Source organism: Enhydra lutris, unplaced genomic scaffold, assembly GCF_002288905.1.
Source record: "Enhydra lutris kenyoni isolate GAN:26980312 unplaced genomic scaffold, ASM228890v2 scaffoldscaffold37, whole genome shotgun sequence".
In the NCBI taxonomy this organism is placed as follows: Eukaryota; Metazoa; Chordata; class Mammalia; order Carnivora; family Mustelidae; genus Enhydra; species Enhydra lutris.
Window position 1 is genome coordinate 7850182 of NW_019154121.1, and position 20071 is coordinate 7870252.

Consider the following 20071-nt stretch of genomic DNA (forward strand, 5'->3'; position numbering starts at 1 on the left):
GGGTACACTGAAGACTTTGTACCCCTCAGATGTTTTGTCATGAAACAGGGCTTCTGTGGATAAGCTTTGTTCACCATCTGCTTGCTTACAAAAGGTGGTAACTGGGAAGTAGGAAGAGCTGGAGCCAATAATTAAAAGCCAGGCGTCTCTGACTCCCTTGATTACCCTGATTCTAGAAGTTTCTTAACAGCTGGATTCCCAGGAACAAGGATTCTAGCCTTGCTGACTTCACAGGCTTGTTTTGAGTTGGAATGAATATTGCGGTGTGAAGGCTTTCTTCAAATGTCAAGAGCTGTACACGGTCCTGTCTCCTAAAGGGAACAGGGCTCTGCATTTCTCGCATGACAAGGACACTTGTTATCTAGACATCTTGACTTCATCTTTCAGTATGTTGAGATTTAGTCTTTTCGAAGAGAAAAAGAAAACCATAAAAGCTGTAGGACTTACTTGAGTGACTATAGAGGGATTTTTCATAATCTTTATATAAATGTCATTTTTAAAGAAAGAATGGATTGTCATGCTTACAATGTTTGTAACTTGAATTTTATTGTCCACTACCATGCTATTACTGTCGTATACAGATTTGGCATTTATATTTTCAGTCCACAGAATTTCGTATTCCTTTATTATATTAACAACAGAGGTATTACAGAGAAGAATGTCACAACAGTAATGTTTTATATCTTCTTGATCTTGTTCATGTCCATGAAGTAGTTAACATTAACAGGAAAGCTTTAATCTCTGGCTGGCACATATATGTTAAGTGTGTAAATAGCTCGTTCATGTCTCATTGTGTTAAAACAGAGACATTACAAGGATGAACGCGAAACCAGTAAAGCTGTACTGTTTTTTTTTTCCTAAAAGAAATTTTAGGATGTTGACAAAGCTCAAAATAATGTCTTTTCATTCTTAAAAATCCTCGAGTTTCCAGACCTAGAACAAGTGAGCTGTGCTCGATGCGTTGGTATTTGGAAGGTGGCATTCCCTTTCCCTCATTTTGTGTTGTTACAGGTGAAATGGGTTTTCAGTATACACTATTCAAGTGGGGGAAAAGCCCCATATTGAATTCCACAATATTCCTTAGACTGGGAAACGAATCTCTTTTGGAGTAGTCAACGTTTATTTTCTCGTTACTCTGCAGCAGAACAATTTACTATGTAAATGTAGAAATACAAACAGCTTTATCGAACAAAATATTTTCTAGCTGCCTAACAGAAATGATTTCTTAGAAAACGGAACAAAATTTCTCAGTTTCATTATTCAGCTTTGTAAATATTTTGCCAGAGCTTTTTTTTCTTGGGGTGGGGGAAGCAAATAAAAGAATTTAAAAGCTCATATGTGTCGATTTTGTTTTAGCTTGGTGTATTTATTAAGAGTAAATTCTGTATGTCTTTGCAGTTCATCAATATGCGTATTTAGAAGTTTCTCAAATTCTTTTGCTCGTTTCTCTTCCTCCAGAAGGAAATGCTGTGCAGCCAGAGAGGCTGGGAAGACTATATCTGGGGGAGACTAAAGACAGAAAGAAATGTTAGATGAGGAACACAAAGCCTTCTAAACCTTCCTGTTTCCAGACATGCTTCATCCCTGGCATGGTCGAAGGGCAACTCTCAGGGAGATAATCCACGTTAAACTCTCTCTGCTTTGTAATACAGGGACTGCTCGGGAAATCCTGACGGAACGAAAACATCACAGCACCATTATATTCCAAAGCTCTAGAAATGAATATTACTGTGTCCAACTGCAAAAGCAGGGACAACATGGAACTTGCCTGAAACATACTTGACTAATTTGTCAAACCGAGGTTACTCACCTGAAAATAGGCAACTCCAAAAAGCTAAAATGAAGATTATAGTAGACTCGGACAAGGAAAGCTTAATAGGAAAAAAAAAAAATTAAGGATTGGAGGAAAAAGGGAGCTAATTGCTGTCTGGAGTTGGCCAGGTGGGGAGGGCTGGCAGCATGGTGCATGTCGCCGTACGAGAAGCTTCCTCATGGGGAAGGCCCTAATGCTGGAAAGCAGCTCGTTTGTCCAATTAGAGCTGACAAAGCCATAGTCGTGAGCGCCCAGTTACACACTTTGTGGTAATATGGGAGTGTTCATTTAATTCTTTGTGACCTGTGAAGTCCTAATTTATACCAAATGACTTAGCAGATCCCATACTAGAGGAGTCTCTGATAGAAAAAAAAAATGCCTTGTGTAGCCTCAGGTGAGTTTAGTAGGCAAGTTGCATTGAAGGCCTTTAAGATTCTGGAACAAGGCCAGAAAACTCTATACTAGTCAAAAAACAGTTTCTGTAATGCTGCTGAGCCCTGGTTGAGGTAGAGCATCTAAGAAGTGGACAGGATGACTGGATCGAGCTCTGTCCTTAGCCACTCTAGTGGAAATTACAGGTGGGTCCAATGATGCGGTCTGCCTTTCACCTAGGTTAAGTAAGCTAGCTGTTGCCGTTGAGTATCTCATCTGCTTGGAACAGAGACCAAAGCTGAGGAATTCCTAACAGGGCAGCATCTCTCAAGGACACCAACAAGCCTCTTGGCAATCAGTTTACACAGGGTCCCTTACACCTTGGAAAGGGCAATGTTTCATCCTTACCAGCACTGACATGTATTCTATGGTTTGCTTTTCCTGCCCAAAGGACCTTGGCCTTGACCACTACCTGAGAACTCACAGAGAGACCTATTTCCTGATGTCGGATCCTGATTAATACTAAAGGAACCTAATTTGCAGCAGAGGAGTATGTCAGTGGGGCATGACCTTGGCATTCATTGGACTTCCTGCATACAACACCACCTAGAGGATGCTGGCCTGATAAGACTTCTTGAAGGCAGGGCTGGGGCATTAGCTGGGAAATTATACCATGAGGATGGGGTACCCTTCTCCGGGATATGGTGTAGACAGTCAACCAATGGCTATTACACGCTACTGTGTTTCCAACAGGTAGAACACAGGAATCTGGGAACAGAAGGGAAGATGGAGGAATGGCTCCACTCTCTGTCATTTCTGTTGACCCACTTGGAGAATTCGGACCTTCTGTCTTTGTATCTTGAGTATCAAGGTGGTTGGTCTCAGAGAGGAAAATGCTGCCAACAAGAGACCTGTAAGACTCTCACTAAACTTAAAGCATTGTCCGCCACCTAGGCACCTTGGGCACCTCGTTCCGACAGAGCAGAGGCTCAGAAAAGAGGTAGTACCCCAGCAGAGGTAACCTGGCCCTAATCACCACAGAGACTACTGCTACATGGGGCACCTGGGTGCTGAGTCCATTAAGTGTCTGCCTTCGGCTCAGGTCATAATCCCGGGGTCCCAGGATTGAGCCCCACGTTGGGCTACCTGCTCAGCGGGGAGTCTGCTTCTCCCTCTCCCTCTGCTGCTTCCCCTGCTTGTGGGTATGCTCTCTCTTTCTCGCTCTCTCTTTGTCAAATAAATAATGAAAATCTTAGATAAAAAAGACTATTGCTACATAACAGAGGTGGTAAGGAACATGTCTGATATTCAAATGAGCCACGGAGATTTCTTTTAATACCCTCGTGCCCACTTTTAACTGTAAGTAAACCACATCCTGGCAAGGGCATGGGCGTCTAGAATGGGTGAAGAGATGATGACTAGCAGTCAAGCCCTTGAGACCAGTTGCAGCATCAAGGCCTGTATTTTGTTGCACTAACCCTCCTCTTAAGCTTTCCCAGAAATTACGGCCAGCCAGAAGCTTGGAGAAGGTAGGCCTGAATGGAATGAACAATAGGAAGAGAATATGATCTGAGTGGTTCAAGAGGCATATGGTAGCAGAAGCTGTTGGTGCCCTATGAGGATTCCCTTCAATGGGCTAGTACATCCATTCCCCAGCTGCTGTGGGTGTTGCTTCTCTGGAAACCTACCCACAGCTGGGAAGGAGCCTCCTGCCTCATTCAAGAAGTTGCAGTAGCCCCTTCAGCCCATTCCCTCTCCTCCCAGAGGCAAGGACTGATGGACACAAGGCACAGAACGCCCGACTTCCTGTCTCCAGGGGAACCTACTCTGTCGTGCAAGTCAAGCTCCAAGCTCCTGGTGAGACCAGGCCAAGCTAAGCTCTTGCTGAGACCTCGCCCTTGTTTAGCTTTTCTCCCCTCCCTTAGACTGCTTCCCTGACTCTCCTTCTGTCGAGAATACGACCTTCAGTAAATCACTTTCATAAGAATCTCCATCTCAGAGTCTAGGAAACCTGATCTCAGACGGGCGACTTCCTAACTTCTGGCTTGACTGATGAGTGGGTGACATCAATGCCATTTACTGAGAAAAAATAAAACAGTAAAAGGGGCCCATTAGGGTTAAGGTCTTTCTTATTTTCGATTCCCCAGGTTCTAGCACAGATTTGGGCAGAGTATATTTTAAACAAAATTTTTAGATTAACATATGAACTGAGTAAGTGCATTTGATTTTAAATAATGCTGAATTAGAGGTGACGTGGGACTCAGATTGTCACGTAGAAGATGCAATAGGTGATCAGTCCAGATCTCTAAAGATAGGTCTGGATCAGAGATATTTCAAAGTTATAGATAATTAAAGCCCTGAGTCTGATTGAAGTCATCGAAGACATGCAAATAAAAAAAAGCAGTTCAAAAATGGGATCTTGGAGAGAACTTCATTTCAGGCCCCCATCCCATGTTCATGTTCTCTACCTTGTCAGCAATGATAACCACATTATTTATTAATGAAGATTTTCAGCAACCCGTCTGCTATCCTTCCAGCTTAGTCTAGTATTCCCACTTTGTCACGTCACTCATCCCCTTCTAACTCTGCTTATATTCCAGATCCATCCTTATAACCATTCAGAAACTTGTCCCCCATCCTCCCCGCCCCCTGCCCGTATCCTGTCTCTGTCCTAGGGACTGGGTAAAACCCAGGCCTAAATAAACAGCCTGAGCCATGCCTGCACCTGAGGGGCAGGTAGATGGGCAGGTGGGGATTATATCACTTCGGGGACTGATTGCACTTGGAGTGCATGACCACAAATGTCAGATGGTTAGTTAACACCGCCTGACCGTCCTACTGTCCTTCCCTGGGATATTCACTTTCTCACTCATCACCTGGTGCCTCCTTCTCAGGAGGGAGCTCCCTCATCTCTCCACACCCTTTTGCACCTCTAGCCATATTTTAGGCCATACTCAGTTTCAGAGACTCTTACTTCTACCTCTACTGTGGATTCTATTCCTTCGTATCTTGTCGGTGGCTGTTTCTGCAAATGAACCTTGTTGCTCATGGGTCCCACCTCCTTTGCCATCAATTTTTCCTCCTCTCCTTCAAGATTCTCATTGAACCACTAAGTGTTATGGTCTGAGGCTTTGTCTTAGGACAGTTTCCCCATTTATACCCTGCAAAGTATTCTCATCCAGCCCTACAGATTTAAATGCCAGCCATGTGCTGATTACTCCCATATTTTGTTTCCAGCTCTGATCTCTTGCTGGAATACCAGAGTCCCATATCCCAACACCTATCTGATATCCCCATTGCATGTCTAATAAACATTTTGAATGTAAGTGCCCTATCTAGAAATCATGGCTTTATCTCACCCTGCTCCTTCCCCTTGTCTTTTATGTCTGCACATGGCACTAGCATCCATCCCGTGCTCAGGATGCCATCCTAGGAGTCATCTCAGAGTCCTCTCTTTCCCTCACCCCTCAGAGCCAACCGCCTGTCAGTCGGGTGTGCTCTCCACCACATTTCCCAGATCCCAGATGTTTCTCTCTCTCCACCATAACCAAGCCAGCACCGTCATCTCTTGCCTTGACTACTGAAATAGCCTGAAAATTGTTCTCCCCATTCCTACATTTGCCCCTCTATAATTTATTATTTATTTGGCAATCAAGAGGGTCTTCTTAAAAGACATTTTAAAAACAAAACTCAAATTCCTTCCCTTGGCCTATAGTCTCTACAGATCTTTTCTTCTGAATACTTCTCTGTCCCCATTTCATTCCACCCTCTCTCTCCTCCTAGGTCCAGACTCTTCCACCCACTCCTTGACTGGTTCTCAAACTTAACAAACTTGATCTTGCCTTACAGATCTGCACCAGGGACTCCCTCTGCCTGCAGACCTCCTCCTCCAGATCTTTAGATCATTTGTTGTTGTTGTTGTTAATTTAGGTCTCAACTTAATTTAGGTCCCCTCAGTGTCCCCTCTGCATTTTCCAGGCCATGTAACTGAAAGTAATCTCTCACACTCCTGTTACTTCCTGTCACATCACTGGCTTCTCTTTTTGTCATACAATTTATCACTATTTGATTTTTTTTATATTCCTTTGTTTCCAGTCATTAATTGTCCTCACCCTTTTTTGAGGTAAAATGCACATCAAATAAAACCATTTTAAAATGAATCACTCAGTGGCCTTTACAATTTACATTCACAATGTTATGCAACAACCATCTCTTTCTGGTTCCAAAATAGTTTCATCCTCCTGACAGGAAACTCAACCCATTAAGCCACTGATTCCCATTCCCCGCTCCCCTTGCTACCCTTGGTAACCACCAATCTGCATCCTGTTTCTATGATTCACCTAATCTCAGCCCTTCATATAGGTGGAATCATAAAATATATGATCTTTTGGGGCCAATTGCTCTCACTTAGCCTAGTGTTTTGAGGGTTCACCCAACACATTGTAGTATGTATCACTACTTCACTCCTTTTTATGGCTGAACAGTATTCCACTGTGTATCTGGAACACTATTTGTTAATCCATTCATCCATTTTTTGGCAGGGTGGGGGGCGTTACTCTCTTTTGCCAGACTGTAGACCTGTCTCATCAAAGATGTGTTTAGAACAGAACCTGCCATACACTTGATGCTTATAATATATGCGTATTTTATGACTGAATGATGAACATTAATATTTAAGGGAGATGTATAGGAGGCAGAAGCTTGGAAGCAGACTGGGAAAAAGGAATTGGAAAGACAGCAGGAAAATCAGTGAAGAATAGGGTCATAGAAGCCAGAGGACATGAGAGTTTCAAGAAAAAATGATGAAGGGAGATGAGTTTTTTTCCCCCCCAAAGATTTAATTTATTTATTAGACAGACAGAGATCACAAGTAGGCAGAGAGGCAGGCAGAGAGAGAGAGGAGGAAGCAGGCTCCCTGCGGAGCAGAGAGCCCGATGTGGGGCTTGATCCCAGGACCCTGGGATCATGACCTGAGCCGAAGGCAGAGGCTTTAACCCACTGAGCCACCCAGGTGCCCCAGGAGATGAGTTCTTAAAGGCATATTTAATTAGCAGCTAGAAGATTCCTGATGGTCTTGGAAGGAACAGAATTGACGTAGAAGTTAAAATGCAGATGTGTGTGTCGGGGGGAGGAACCACTGGACCCAGAAGAGTGGACTGGGCTGTGTCTTTCAGGGAACATCACAGATTAAGTTCCCCATGCCCAGACTTAAAACAGTAGAGAATTTTCTTTCCTGCTGACTGTGGAGCTAGGAATTTCCTCAAAGGATTAACATGGAATTTTAGAGACAGAAGAAAGCCCAGTGCTTATTAAGTTAATAAAACAGATGATCTCATATGCTTTTTATGTGCCTACTAGTGCTACACACTATTTTAGGTGCAGGGGTTACAATGGTAAACAAAGAAAAAATCCCTACTTTCATGGAGCTTAAATTCTAAAGGAGGGAGGCAAACACACAAGCAGACGTAAAATGTCTTATGGTGAAGTGCTATGAACAAAACCAATACCAGGACGAGGGGTCAGGGAATAAAGAGGGAAGTGCTCTGGTTGGTTGGTTGCCCAGGCCGCTCGGATGAGGTGATATTTGAGAAGAAATGAACGATCCTACAATGCTAACAACTGCTGACATTAGAACATTTAGCAATTCATCATGTTTGCTTTCCCTGGGGTAATGCTTACTTTGGAGTCCTTAAAGATCCAAATTTTGTTGATACAGAATTTGCTAAATCCCCTTAGTGGTTCCCGTAGCTTAAATCAGGAAGTTTAGTGTCTTTGTCGATATGAGATTTTATTCTGTTCAAACAATTCTGGCATTTTAGGTAGACGTGAACACAGAAGAGCATTTCAAGGCTTCAAGAGTTAATGGTTTTAAGTCTTCTCTTTCCATTAGAGCTTAAATCTTGCTTCCAAAAGAAGGGGATAGATTCCAGAAAAGTACTCATGGGATACCCATCCAGTTTAAACATTTTCTGTTGTAGCCATTGTTTATAATTTGTGTCCAATATGAGTATATCATGGGGAGGTGCTGAAAAATTACATAATACACTTTGAATACAAGTGAACGCAATTGGTAAAAGTAATACTAGTTACTTTCTGAGGTAAATACCTACTTTAAGAAACCCCGTGATTATTATGTTCAAGAAATTAAATCATAAGGCAGAAAATTTCAGCACAGAACTAGAAAATGTAAAAAAGAATCAAACGAAAATTCAAGACTTGAAAAATAAAAGACTGAAATCAACCTATCGGAGACCATTTTCTTGAGACAGGGAGAGGTGGCTCTTTTATGTATAGAAACCAATGCAGAAAGTCAAGGAAAATGAAGAAATAGAAGAATATGAAATTAAGAACCTTTCCCCCTGTTTTATGAGGTCAGCATAATGCTGACAAGGACAGCAAAGGAATATACAGGCTAATTTCTCTAGTGAACACAAAGCAAAAATTCTAAGCCAATATGAACAGACCAAATACAGTAATCAAGTGGAGTTTATTCCAAGAATTCGAGGTTGGGTTAACAAGAAAAGATATCATACTAACCAAACAGAAGAGAAAAATTATATGGTCATTTATTTTATTTTCTTTCGGTCATTTCAAAAGAAGCAGTAAAAACATTTGATAAAATTCCATATTAATTCGTGAACAAAGTTCGCAATCTAGGAATAAAAGGGAATTTCCATAATCTTTTCGAAGGAATCTATAAAATACCTATAGAAATATCATACATAATGGTGGACTACTGAAAGCTTTCTCTTTTCAACTGAGAATGAGAGAAGGATACTGTCTGTACCACTTCTCCTACTCAACATTTACTGGAGGAGGCCTTAGAATAATAAAGTGAGAAAAAAGGTATAAAGATATGAAAGTAGAAAACAAACTGTCATTAGTTTGATTCTGGATACAGAAAATTCAATAGCATCTACAGGAATGGAAAACATGTGCAAATTCAATTGAATATTTTCATGGGAAAAGGGTTTGAGAATACTACCTTGCACCATATGCAAAAATTGATTTCAGGTGTAAATGTAAATATGAAAGGTAAAGAGCCAAAGGTTCTAGAAGATAATATTTTTATAACTTTGGGACAAGCCAAGTTTTAAATAGGATACCAAAAATGTTAACCATAGAAGTTTGAGTGTATTAAAATTAGGAACTTCTGGTTACCAAAAGATATTATTAAGTGAAGAAACAAGTAAGAGTAGGAGAAGATATCTGAAATTTATATAACCAACAAAGGGCTTATATCCAGAATATAGAAGGAACTCCTACAAATCAATGAGAATAAAGGTGGTCCAACAGGAAGTTGGGCGAGGAAATTGAACAGACATTTTACAAAGGAGAATACCAAAATGGCCAGTAAATACATGAAAAGGAGCTCAGCTTCATTATTCACCAGACACATAACTAAAACCGCAATAGGAAGTTACTACACACTGACCAGGAATACTAAAATTAAAAAGACTGATAATACCAAGTGTTGGAAAGAATATATAACAGGAACACTCATATACTACTTATCGGGGTATTAACTGGCTCAAACAATTAGGAAAACCAGGTGGCATTCCCTCCTAAAGCTGACCTTATGAATACCCCCTGACCCAGCAATTCCACTCTCGGGAATATGCACAATGGAAACGTGTACACATGTGCACCAAAAACACATGTGAGAATGTATTTAGCAGTATTATTTGTAATATTCCCAAGCAGGAAATAACTCAAATGCATGCCAACAGCAAAATGGATAAATTGTAGTCTTCTCCCACGTAGCATTTATGTACAATGGACTACTATAGTGAAACCAAAATAGATCAACTACAGCCATAGAAAACAATGTGGATGATGGACCTCAGAAGTAATGTTGAGTAAAAGAAGCCAGACATAAAGAACACATATAGTATGATACCATTTACATAAAATTTACAAAAGGCCACAACTAATTCGTGACATTGAAAGTCAGGGTAGTGGTTACCTTAGGAGCAAATGGAAGGGGTGACTGGAATGGAATGCGAGAGGTGCTTCCCGAGTGTCACCAATGTTCTGTTTGTTACTTGCATGCTAGTTACACGGATGTTCCCTCTGTGATAACTCATCAAGCTGTCCAATTCTGATTGTGCATATTTCTGTATGTATGTCAGAGTGAATAAAAAGATTTTTTTTTTTAAACAGGCATAAAGGGATGCCTGGGTGGCTCAGACGGTTAAGTGTGTGCCTTCGGCTCAGGTCATGATCCCAGGGTCCTAGGATTGAGTCCCACATCGGGCTCCCAGCTCAGCAGAGAGTCTGTTTCTCCCTCTCCCTCTACCTCTCCCCCTGCTTTTGCTCTTTCTCTCTCTCAAATGAATAAATAAAATATCTAAAAAAGAAAAAAATTTAAAAAGAAAAAAAATAAAACTGGCATAAAAGATCATTTGTTGCTCTTTAAAATAGGCAGATCATTGAGGGCTCATGGAGTATCAAAGGATGAGTCCTAAGCATTTGAATTTTTAAAAATTTGAATTTTTAAAATTTTAAAATTTTCACCAGTAATTCTGGCCTGCACTAGAGGGTAATAGCCAGAGACAGAAACACTTCATGGAACATTATGGATCTCTTTTCCTTCTAAGGAAAGGCATGGCCAGATGACTCGCAGACCCACCTTGGAGTCCAATCCAAGGAGCAACTTTTTTTTTTTAATGTGTACATCAGTATATAGGTATCAGTGTAAGAGTAATCACTCCCTAAAGGAAAAAAACAAGCCACTCACCAATGGGAACACTTCATCGTCACTAACCAGGGGACTTGTCATTTCTTTGGTTTGAAATGGCAAAGGTGGTAGAGGAGGTGTCACACTTCGGTTTGGCTCACGATCTTGGCTAAGTCTAGAAGAGAAGGATGGTCCTCGTTTACTGCTATGCCAAGGACACTGCTTATTCTCGCGGCTAAGGATCTAAGTTTCTCCGATGTCTAAATGTGGTGGCTGGGCGGGGGGAAGCACAAAAACTTTGGGCTTCTTATCTCGGTATCTCATTGAAAATCATCTTCCTGATGAGTCATTTCTAATGATTAATAGTGAACCGGAAACTTAGTAATTGTTAAAAATATTCTTCTATTCTTATTGCCTGGATTGCAGGCAATAAGAAACACAGTAACACGATTTCTGTGTTTTACTTTTGGGTGTCTTTGCCATTTAATTCAATAACATGATACCAGTTTGGGAAGAATCTCAGAACAGCTCACACTGATGCCCTTGACAATTCTAAATAATCCTCTTTTTGTATTCTCTATTTCACTTAACCTTGCTGGCTTTCTTAAGAGAATTATGCTGCTTTTTTTTAATGCTAAAATAAGTCCTTGTACAATACTAATTTCTACAGGGCTTAATAATTTGCAACATTTTGCTGTGCCTGGGTGGCTCAGTCAGTTAAGTGTCTGCCTTCAGCTCAGATCAGGATCCGGGGGTCCTGGGATCAAGTCCTGAGCTGGGCTCTCTGCCCAGCAAGAAGTCTGCTTCTCCCTCTGCCCCTCCCTCCTGCTCATGCATTTTCTCTATTTCTCTCAATAAAATCATTAAAAAAGAAGAATTTGTAACATTTTTTCAATTTGTATCATCTCCTAAATTCTTCCACACTTAGTAGTTTTATGACCTTGACCAGGAAATTATGTCTTTCTGGGACTTTAATTTTTTCTTTGATAAAAAGTGGGTTGTTGGGAGAAATGAACTCCACAATTGGGATGAAATGTACAGTACAGAATTGGTTGTTTGTACTAAAATAGAAGGTAGAAGACTGAATAAAAAAACCAGTGAGATTTTAAATTTTGGTATGCTGACTAAACAAAGGAAGAACAAAGCAAAAAACCGAACCAATTTCCCATAAAATTTTACATAAAGAGGTCCTAACAATATGAGCTATTTGGGACCAAATAAATGTCTTTCTGAACATTAATTCATGAAATTGGGGTTGAATTCAATCAAAATCATCAAAGCCCATGAAAACATAAGAATCCCTTCAACTTAAGATTATTTATTCATTTTTACTGATTATTCAAATTCTCCACAGGTATTGATTTACCATTTTCAAAGCCTTCATATTTTAATTTCCTGCAGTTGCAAAAAATTCACATTACTGTTCTCTGTTCTTATCCAAAGACTATCTGTCTATACAGGCTTTTTTCCTATCATGTAAACATTTTCAAAGTGGTGCATACAAGTAACAATAAAAGTTAAGTGAGACATCTGTAAATTAGGACATAAAAACAAACACAACATGTTTTCCATTTTTACTGATCTTGAAATATATCCTTTTTAAAAATCCATTCTTCCAAACCATAATTACCATGGAAACAGAACAGCAAATTAAACTGAAATAACGTGGTTTATGATGTGCACGATAAGATGAAACAGCCCACAATTTGGATAGAATTATAACAATTGCAGGGTACATCTGCACAGAGTCTGCAGCCGAACCTTTTAATTGAGTGAGGGTAACATCTACACGTCAAAGCACAGTGGGAAAAAATAAGATAATTATAGAAGGGACTCAAGAAATATATATCTCTTCATAATCTCAATTATACAAAGATTTCAGGGAAAGTATTTGTCCTAAATATTCTATAGAAGTATCTCGATAACCCCTTTTGCTTTGGATGTATCGATACAGTTTTACAGTGTTAATTCCTGAAACTTATAGGTGAACATGCCTTTTACTGTAAGATCCATAAAATATAGAGATTGAAAGGAAAGACTACATTATGGAGTAAAATCCTTTTGCTTTAAGTCGTCTTTATATCTGAAAAGTTCTTCTTCTAAAATGCAGCTATTCAAATACTTCATAAAACCGTCTTGCAAAAAATGCTCAGTCTATCAATTTAAAAGCTTTCTTAAAAGTTATTTCTGAAGGCTTTTATTTCCTTCTCACAAGCTGGTCTTTTCAGTTAGCTTTTCCATAGGCCCTCATCCAAGGCCTCTGCCTGCTTAGGCCAGGAGGACAGGACCCAGTTGTTGGTGGGAGCAGAGCTCTGCCTCTGAGGCCATGGAGTCAGCTGTCCACAGTTTTCAGAGTTGTCTGACTGGACATCTATTCCTGGTCCTCTGTTAGTTTTCCCTGGGCTACAGGATAATATTCTTAGCATGAACAGGTTCCCTTTACAAGTGCTAATTTGCCTGCTTCCAGCCTTGCCTTCTAGCACTCCACGTGATGCTCCCCGTTCCACGAACTACTCATTATTTCCTGGCCCACAACTGTTCAGCCTGCTATGTTTTGCTCCTTATTCAGTAACACCTTGGTGCAAAATTTTCTCAATTTACTTTTTTGGCTTCTGAATGACTATTCATCCCTTGACAAGGGACTCTGTGAGAGTGGTTACGACAAACCCACCAACTTTGGTTTTCTTAATATTAGAATCTTTTTTATTTCTTAAGTAGATTTGAAGCAATTTTAATGATTAATATTTATGATCACTAAACTCCCTCCTCTACATGATGTAGCCTTTAAAACTTTACATTGACTTTTAAGTACGTATTGTATATAGAGATGAAACCCCTTTTATTACAAAATTGAGGTGTCATTAAAATTAGTCATGTTAATCGCTCTGGATACCACTATTCAAAATTAGCTTGTAAATTACCCTTAAACTTCAAAACTCTAACTTTTAAAAACTTTAAAAATATTCAATATATCCTCACAAAATTCAATTATATCTTATTCATAATTTTTTAAAGTGCTGAATAACTTTCTTATCAGAAAGCAACTCTGTTGGAATATCCTAAAATGCTTTGCATTTTAAGTGGATGAGCATGAAGAACTTCTTATTCTAATAGGAATGAAAAAAAATTGGGTTACTTCTGAGTGGATAAAAGATTATTTAAAAATGTATTATGTGAAATACGTCAATCAGAGAAAGACAATTACCATATGATTTCACTCATATGTGGAATTTTTTAAAAAGATTTTATTTATTTATTTGACAGAGAGAGAGATCACAAGTAGGGACAGAGGTGGGCAGAGAGGGAGTGGGAAGCAAGCTCCCCACTGAGCAGAGAGCCTGATGCGGGGCTCGATCCCAGGACCCTGAGATCATGACCTGAGCCGAAGGCAGAGGCTTAACCCAATGAACCACCCAGGCACCCCACTTATGTGTGGAATTTAAGGAACAAAACAGAGGATCACAAGGAAAGGGAGGGAAAAATAAAATAAGATGAAATCAGTGAGGGAGACAAACCATAGGAAACAGACTGAGAGTTGCCAGAGGGGTGGGGGGCTGGGGTAACTGGGTGATGGGCATTGAAGAGGGCATGTGATGTGAGCACTGGGTGCTGTATGCAACTGATGAATCCCTGAACTCTGCTTCTGAAACTAATAATACACTATATGTTAATTAATCCAATTTAAATAAAATAAAAAAAATAAAAAAATGTACTATGCCAATCTTCCACAGCTAAAAGGAGGAAGCAGCTAAAAATCAGACTTAAAAATTTTGTGGGGGACGTCTGGGTGACTCAATCGGTTAAGCATCTCCCTTTGGCTCAGGTCATCATCCCAGGGTCCTGGCATGGAGTTCCGCATCAGGCTCCCTGCTCAGCGGGGAGTCTGCTGCTCCCTCTGCCTGCTGCTCCCCTTGCTTGTGCGCTCTCTCTGACAAATAAATCAATAAAGTCTTTTAAAAATTTTTTTGTGGAATACTTTCTTCATATACTTGTACCTAAAAGCTTTCTCCTTTCTAAAATAGTTTAATGAGACCTCACCGCATTAGCCATTGCTATGTAAATATGACTCAGTGTTTTCTGATGATTTTTATGTCTCACGAGTACATAGAGCTTTTGCTATTTGGCTTCACTGAGCTGTGCTGTGAGGGAAAGAAGGAACATTTCATTTTTCACTTGCTAAAATTAATAGACATGTACTTTACAGCTCTCTACTGCTGAGCCCGCTGTCCTTGCAACTCAACAACGCTTTCCCCATAGTGGGTTCTACATGGTAATAATTTATTCAGAACATTTGAAATGCTGTTTCTTTTAAAAATCAGGTCACTGGAGAACACTGAAATCAGACAAGGCATTAAAACTAATTTAATGAAACTTTCAACAGATGAGGCTGGCAGGACACAAGGGTCTGCAGCAGAAATAGTAGGTCCAAACCGCTTATTAAGATAATCTCCTGCTGAGCACTTTACCTCGTGTTGCTTTCTGTATCCCCTACTATCTTATTTTTGTTAGGCGCTTTTAACACATTCTGTGCTGTCTAACAAAGCAAAAAGGGGGCAATCCAAACAATAAAATTACTTCTTTAAAAATAATAAAAGGCAAAGTAACTGTCTTTTAAATAACAACTCCTGGTACTGTCATCTAAGGCTTTCAGAGTTATTCCCAACAAGCAAGACCAGGAAACAGTGTTCTGCCCCTAATGGGGGCTCCATCCAGGTCAGTTCTGGCTAAGATCCACAGGAAGACCCTTTATCATATCTTTAGGGGTTTGCTTTTCTCTTGCCAAGGGGGAAAAAAAAAGTATACATGGGTTTGTGATTTGACCCACTGAGAAATCTGTATAGTAGGGGAGCACTTCAAGAAGGGTTTATTCCATATTAGAAAATATACTTTTGTGCCACAATCAAAATGAGACCCCTTTTGGACAGACTTTCGATTCTACTGGCCAGCACATGGGCACATTCACCAGAGAACTGGCCCACAGTCATGTCTCAGTGATCTGTTCCATTTATCTGCACCCCCGCCCCCAGGTCCCCAACCTCTGCCCTGACCAGCATCCTGCCATCAATTTTTTTTTTTTTTTTTTTGGGTAGCAGCCAGTCTGTCCTCATTTCCTTCCTGAACTACTTAAAGTCTATTAATTTAGCACTTTTGAAAGGTGGCCATTTCTTGCATCCGATTAGGACATATCCTCTAACATGTACAGGGATGAGGTGATACCAGTAGGAGAGACATACACAACATCCACAAGAATGTTGAACAGACATATTTTTTGGTATGTCCCATGGATTTATGCATTTATCCACCTGTAGAACTGGGCATGCTTAGTTACAAGGATGAGCCTGGCTTCACCCCTCCTTCACCCCACCTATCTCTGAGGAAATGTCAGATTCAGCCATTTGGCCATCAACACCAACTTTTTAGGCACTGTGAGTTGTTGAAGAAGTATTCATATTATTCTAAAGGCTAACAATTTTGTTAGTAATAATAATATCAATAAGAATAGCTAACATTTATGGAAATACTTGTTTTACATGGAACTATGTGTTCTTCTCCAATTCTTGCAAAGAAACTTACAATTATTATCCCTATTTATTGATTGGAAATTGAGGATAACAAAGTTTCCATAAATTTCCCAAGGTTGTAAATATTATGTTATATGAAGACAGTATGTGAGGTCTTCCTGCTAAGTACTATGAGTTCTTGAGCTAAAATTGTATTGAAGTTTGGTCCTATCAATTCACCATTTTGTGGCACCACAAAATGTTAATAAATCTGATATTAAATGAGTTTGGGGAGTGTTGCACACTACACCCCTTCTTGACCCTCACAATGTACACTAGCATATTAATAACTCAGAGCTGTCCTGTGAGAAAAAAAGCTTGTTTATTTTGCTGAGAATTTTCCAAATCTGGAGAAAGACAAAAAAGTCTCCAGAGACAGATTTGATTCCATAAATATTTTATTAAAGTTGAATAAATTAGTCTGATTTTATAGTTGACATATTTACTTAAATTCTGAACTAAGGCACTTTAAAAGGGATCCTGTGGCTAGCAGATATTAATTCCCCATATGCTTCTCTTCACTCAGGGGAAACCTCCTACCCATTGTCCAATTCTTTCCCTAGGAAGCAATCACTGGTTTGTTGCTACTGTTGGAGTGTCGGTATAAAGTGTATATTTTGAAGTGAGTCAGAAGTGACATAGTCCTATATTTCTACTTTGTTTGAACAATATATGTAACATATGAAAATCTAGTTTTTCTTTTGACATTAAAAATAAGATATCTGTTTATATATTTTATTGCTACATCAGTATCTAAGAAGGGTCTGAAGAGACAAAAATTCACTGTAACACTACCCATTTCCCTGTTAGATTTTGAAAGCTATCAACCTCACAGAATTTCACATAAAACAACAGATCTATACTATGCAGTATCACTGTAAAATAAAATTTTAAACAACTGAAGAGCAAGTTTACAAAATCCTATTTTGAATTTTTTCAAAATTCATTTCTATTAAATGTGCATACATTTGTGTCCTTATATAAGAGAGTTAACATACCTATCTTCATGTTTTTCCATTTTTATTTGGTTTTGATAGGTGTACTGTCCCATTTCCTCATAGGTATTTTGGTTAGCCCATGCTGATTTGCCATTGGCACGAAGTTTTGCAAGATCATTTCGGAGCCTTTCATTCTCATGTTCCAGTTTGTTAATAGATGTATGCCTTGAATGTTCCCTGTTAGTGAAGTCCATAGTCTAAAGAATAAAAAAAAATCACTGAAAAAACTGTTCCTTATAAGTGATGCATATATTCTGTGCGTTTAAACACGTCTGTTGGAAGGGATCTTCCACTGGAGTCCAAAGATACGGATCTACTCCTCTGTACTTCCTAAGGCCCTTCTCCCCTCACCTCCTCACAACACAGGTACTCCTTGACGGCTGCCACTGAACACATCCCCAGAAAAGCAGTGCATACACTAGTGTCCATGTTCATGTATGCATTAGCATTCTCTGTATCTAGAACAGATTAGCTGGATTTAAGAGTTTTCATGTCTATGGGGTATGCCTTCTGGTGTTAATAATGGAACAAGAATAAATATACATTTCAATTTTGAAGGACTTTTTTTCTGATGACAAGAACACATGTCATTAGAGAAAATCACATATTGCTTCCCCACTGTTGGGTGATGCAACAAATTATATACAAAATCCATATAGACTAGAGTCTGCTTCTGGACCATTTTAAAAGCAAAGATCTAACAGCTGAGATGGTCCCAGTACCGTAGTTTTGAGGAGTGCGGCTTCATGATGGAGTTCTACTATCTGGTATCAGCACCCCCCACCCCAGTTTTTAATGGGTCTTAAGAAGAGAATGAGACACATGTTTAAATCATAAGATGAGAGGTTTAGAGCAAGAACAAAGATTTCCAGTGTTTTTTGAATTAAATGCCGTAAGAAGTTTCTCAGGGAGAGTCTAAACATTTTTTCTCGCAAAGTTTTAAAAAACAGGATATATCCTCCCAAGAAAACTCATAAAAATGCTTTAAATGAGTCTACATAATCTTTTCTAGTCCTGTGACTTAGGTATCTGTGAGTCGTGCAGTTGCTGATTCAACAATACTTCTAATGTTGTCAGAGGGCAATATTTAAGCACAAAAAGTGTAACATAGATAAAGTATCATTTTTGAAGTTCTGAACTTCTATGGTTAAAAGCCCATAAGACCATAGATGAAAATGGCTTAGAACTTTATTTTGAAGTTTCTAAATGTGAGGCTTTGACATGGCAGACATGTCATGGGCTAGGCACCCCATAAAATCATTACAATTTCTTGGATGGAACCGCGTGTTTTAAATTATTCATATACTACCATATTAGTATCAGGATTAACAAGGAAGGGTAGAAATGTATACATATTAGGTATGAAAAATGTTTAGCCATTTGTTGTATTTTTTCTTCAAAGAACAAGCCTGTTTACTATATTTTCTGTTTACTGCCTAATGTGTTACAGAAACTCATGAATTGTTAGAATGAAAGAAAATTCTCCGGAAGGGCGAATTCCCCCAAAACAATACAGAAAGGGTTATGTGTTTATACAGCTATTGACCAAGATGTCCTTTGGAAAAGGAGGATCTTTGACGTATTTCTCTGCTTGGGAGGCCCATGCCCTTAAGTATACCTCTTCACATTTGCTCATTTGAGATACACCCTTAAGTATACCTCTTCACATTTGCTCATTTGAAATACACCAATGCAGATAAAACAGTAATCTGTACTATGCTTTACAAGAGAAGGGATTGTTTATTCTAAAATGAGAGCAGATTTGCAATACATACAAAGGATGTGGTCTTATAAAATTTTGCCCTTCATAAAGAAAATATTCATTTGAGCAGATCTAGTCAAGAAAGGTCATGGAAAAGATTAAAAATTTCACTCTTAAAAAAATCTATTCATCAAAATATATAATTCTTGATGGCCTGCTTCTCAGTTATAACTTTATTTAAGTTTTTTCTATAAACTTAGATTTCATCTGTGATTCCTTTTGGCCTAGTGTTGGTTTAAAGTAATTGATAATGATAGTAATAATTTTTTTTTAAAGATTTTATTTATTTATTTAACAGACAGAGATCACAAGTAGGGAGAGAGGCAGGCAGAGAAAGGGGGGGAAGCAGGCTCCCTGCGGAACAGAGAGCCCGATGCGGGGCTCGATCCCAGGACCCTGGGATCATGACCTGAGCTGAAGGCAGAGGCTTAACCCACTGAGCCACCCAGGTGCCCCGATAGTAATAATTTTTTAAAAGACTTTGTAATTTTCTAAATACACCATAATTAAATAAGTATTGTGAGCATGACCTGAAAAAATTACACAGGTGATGCATTTACATGATATATATTTAATAATCTTTTTTTTTAAAGATTTTATTTATTTATTTGTCAGAGAGAGAGAGGGAGAGAGAGCAAGCACAGGCAGACAGAATGGCAGGCAGAGGCAGAGGGAGAAGCAGGCTCCCTGATGAGCAAGGAGCCCAATGTGGGACTCGATCCCAGGACGCCGGGATCATGACCTGAGCCGAAGGCAGCTGCTTAACCAACTGAGCCACCCAGGCGTCCCTACATGATATATATTTAAAAGCATATTCTATTTTCCTTGACAACAACATTTTGGGGCTCCCTCATTTCATGTTTCTTTTACATTCTTTTCTAGTAA

General features: G+C 39.3%; 1 protein-coding gene across 1 annotated transcript in view; it reads right to left on the reverse strand.

The window, feature by feature from the left end:
* Positions 1–788: 788 nt before the first annotated feature.
* Positions 789–20071, reverse strand: part of LOC111154371 (deuterosome assembly protein 1) — a gene marked incomplete at its 5' end in the record, with an annotated part of 67381 nt that continues 48098 nt past the window's right edge. The window contains 3 exons of the mRNA XM_022513920.1: positions 789–1509; positions 10926–11040; positions 17425–17621. Of these exons, the coding sequence (XP_022369628.1) occupies positions 1333–1509; positions 10926–11040; positions 17425–17621 (489 nt within the window). The remainder of the gene's footprint in view (positions 1510–10925; positions 11041–17424; positions 17622–20071) is intronic.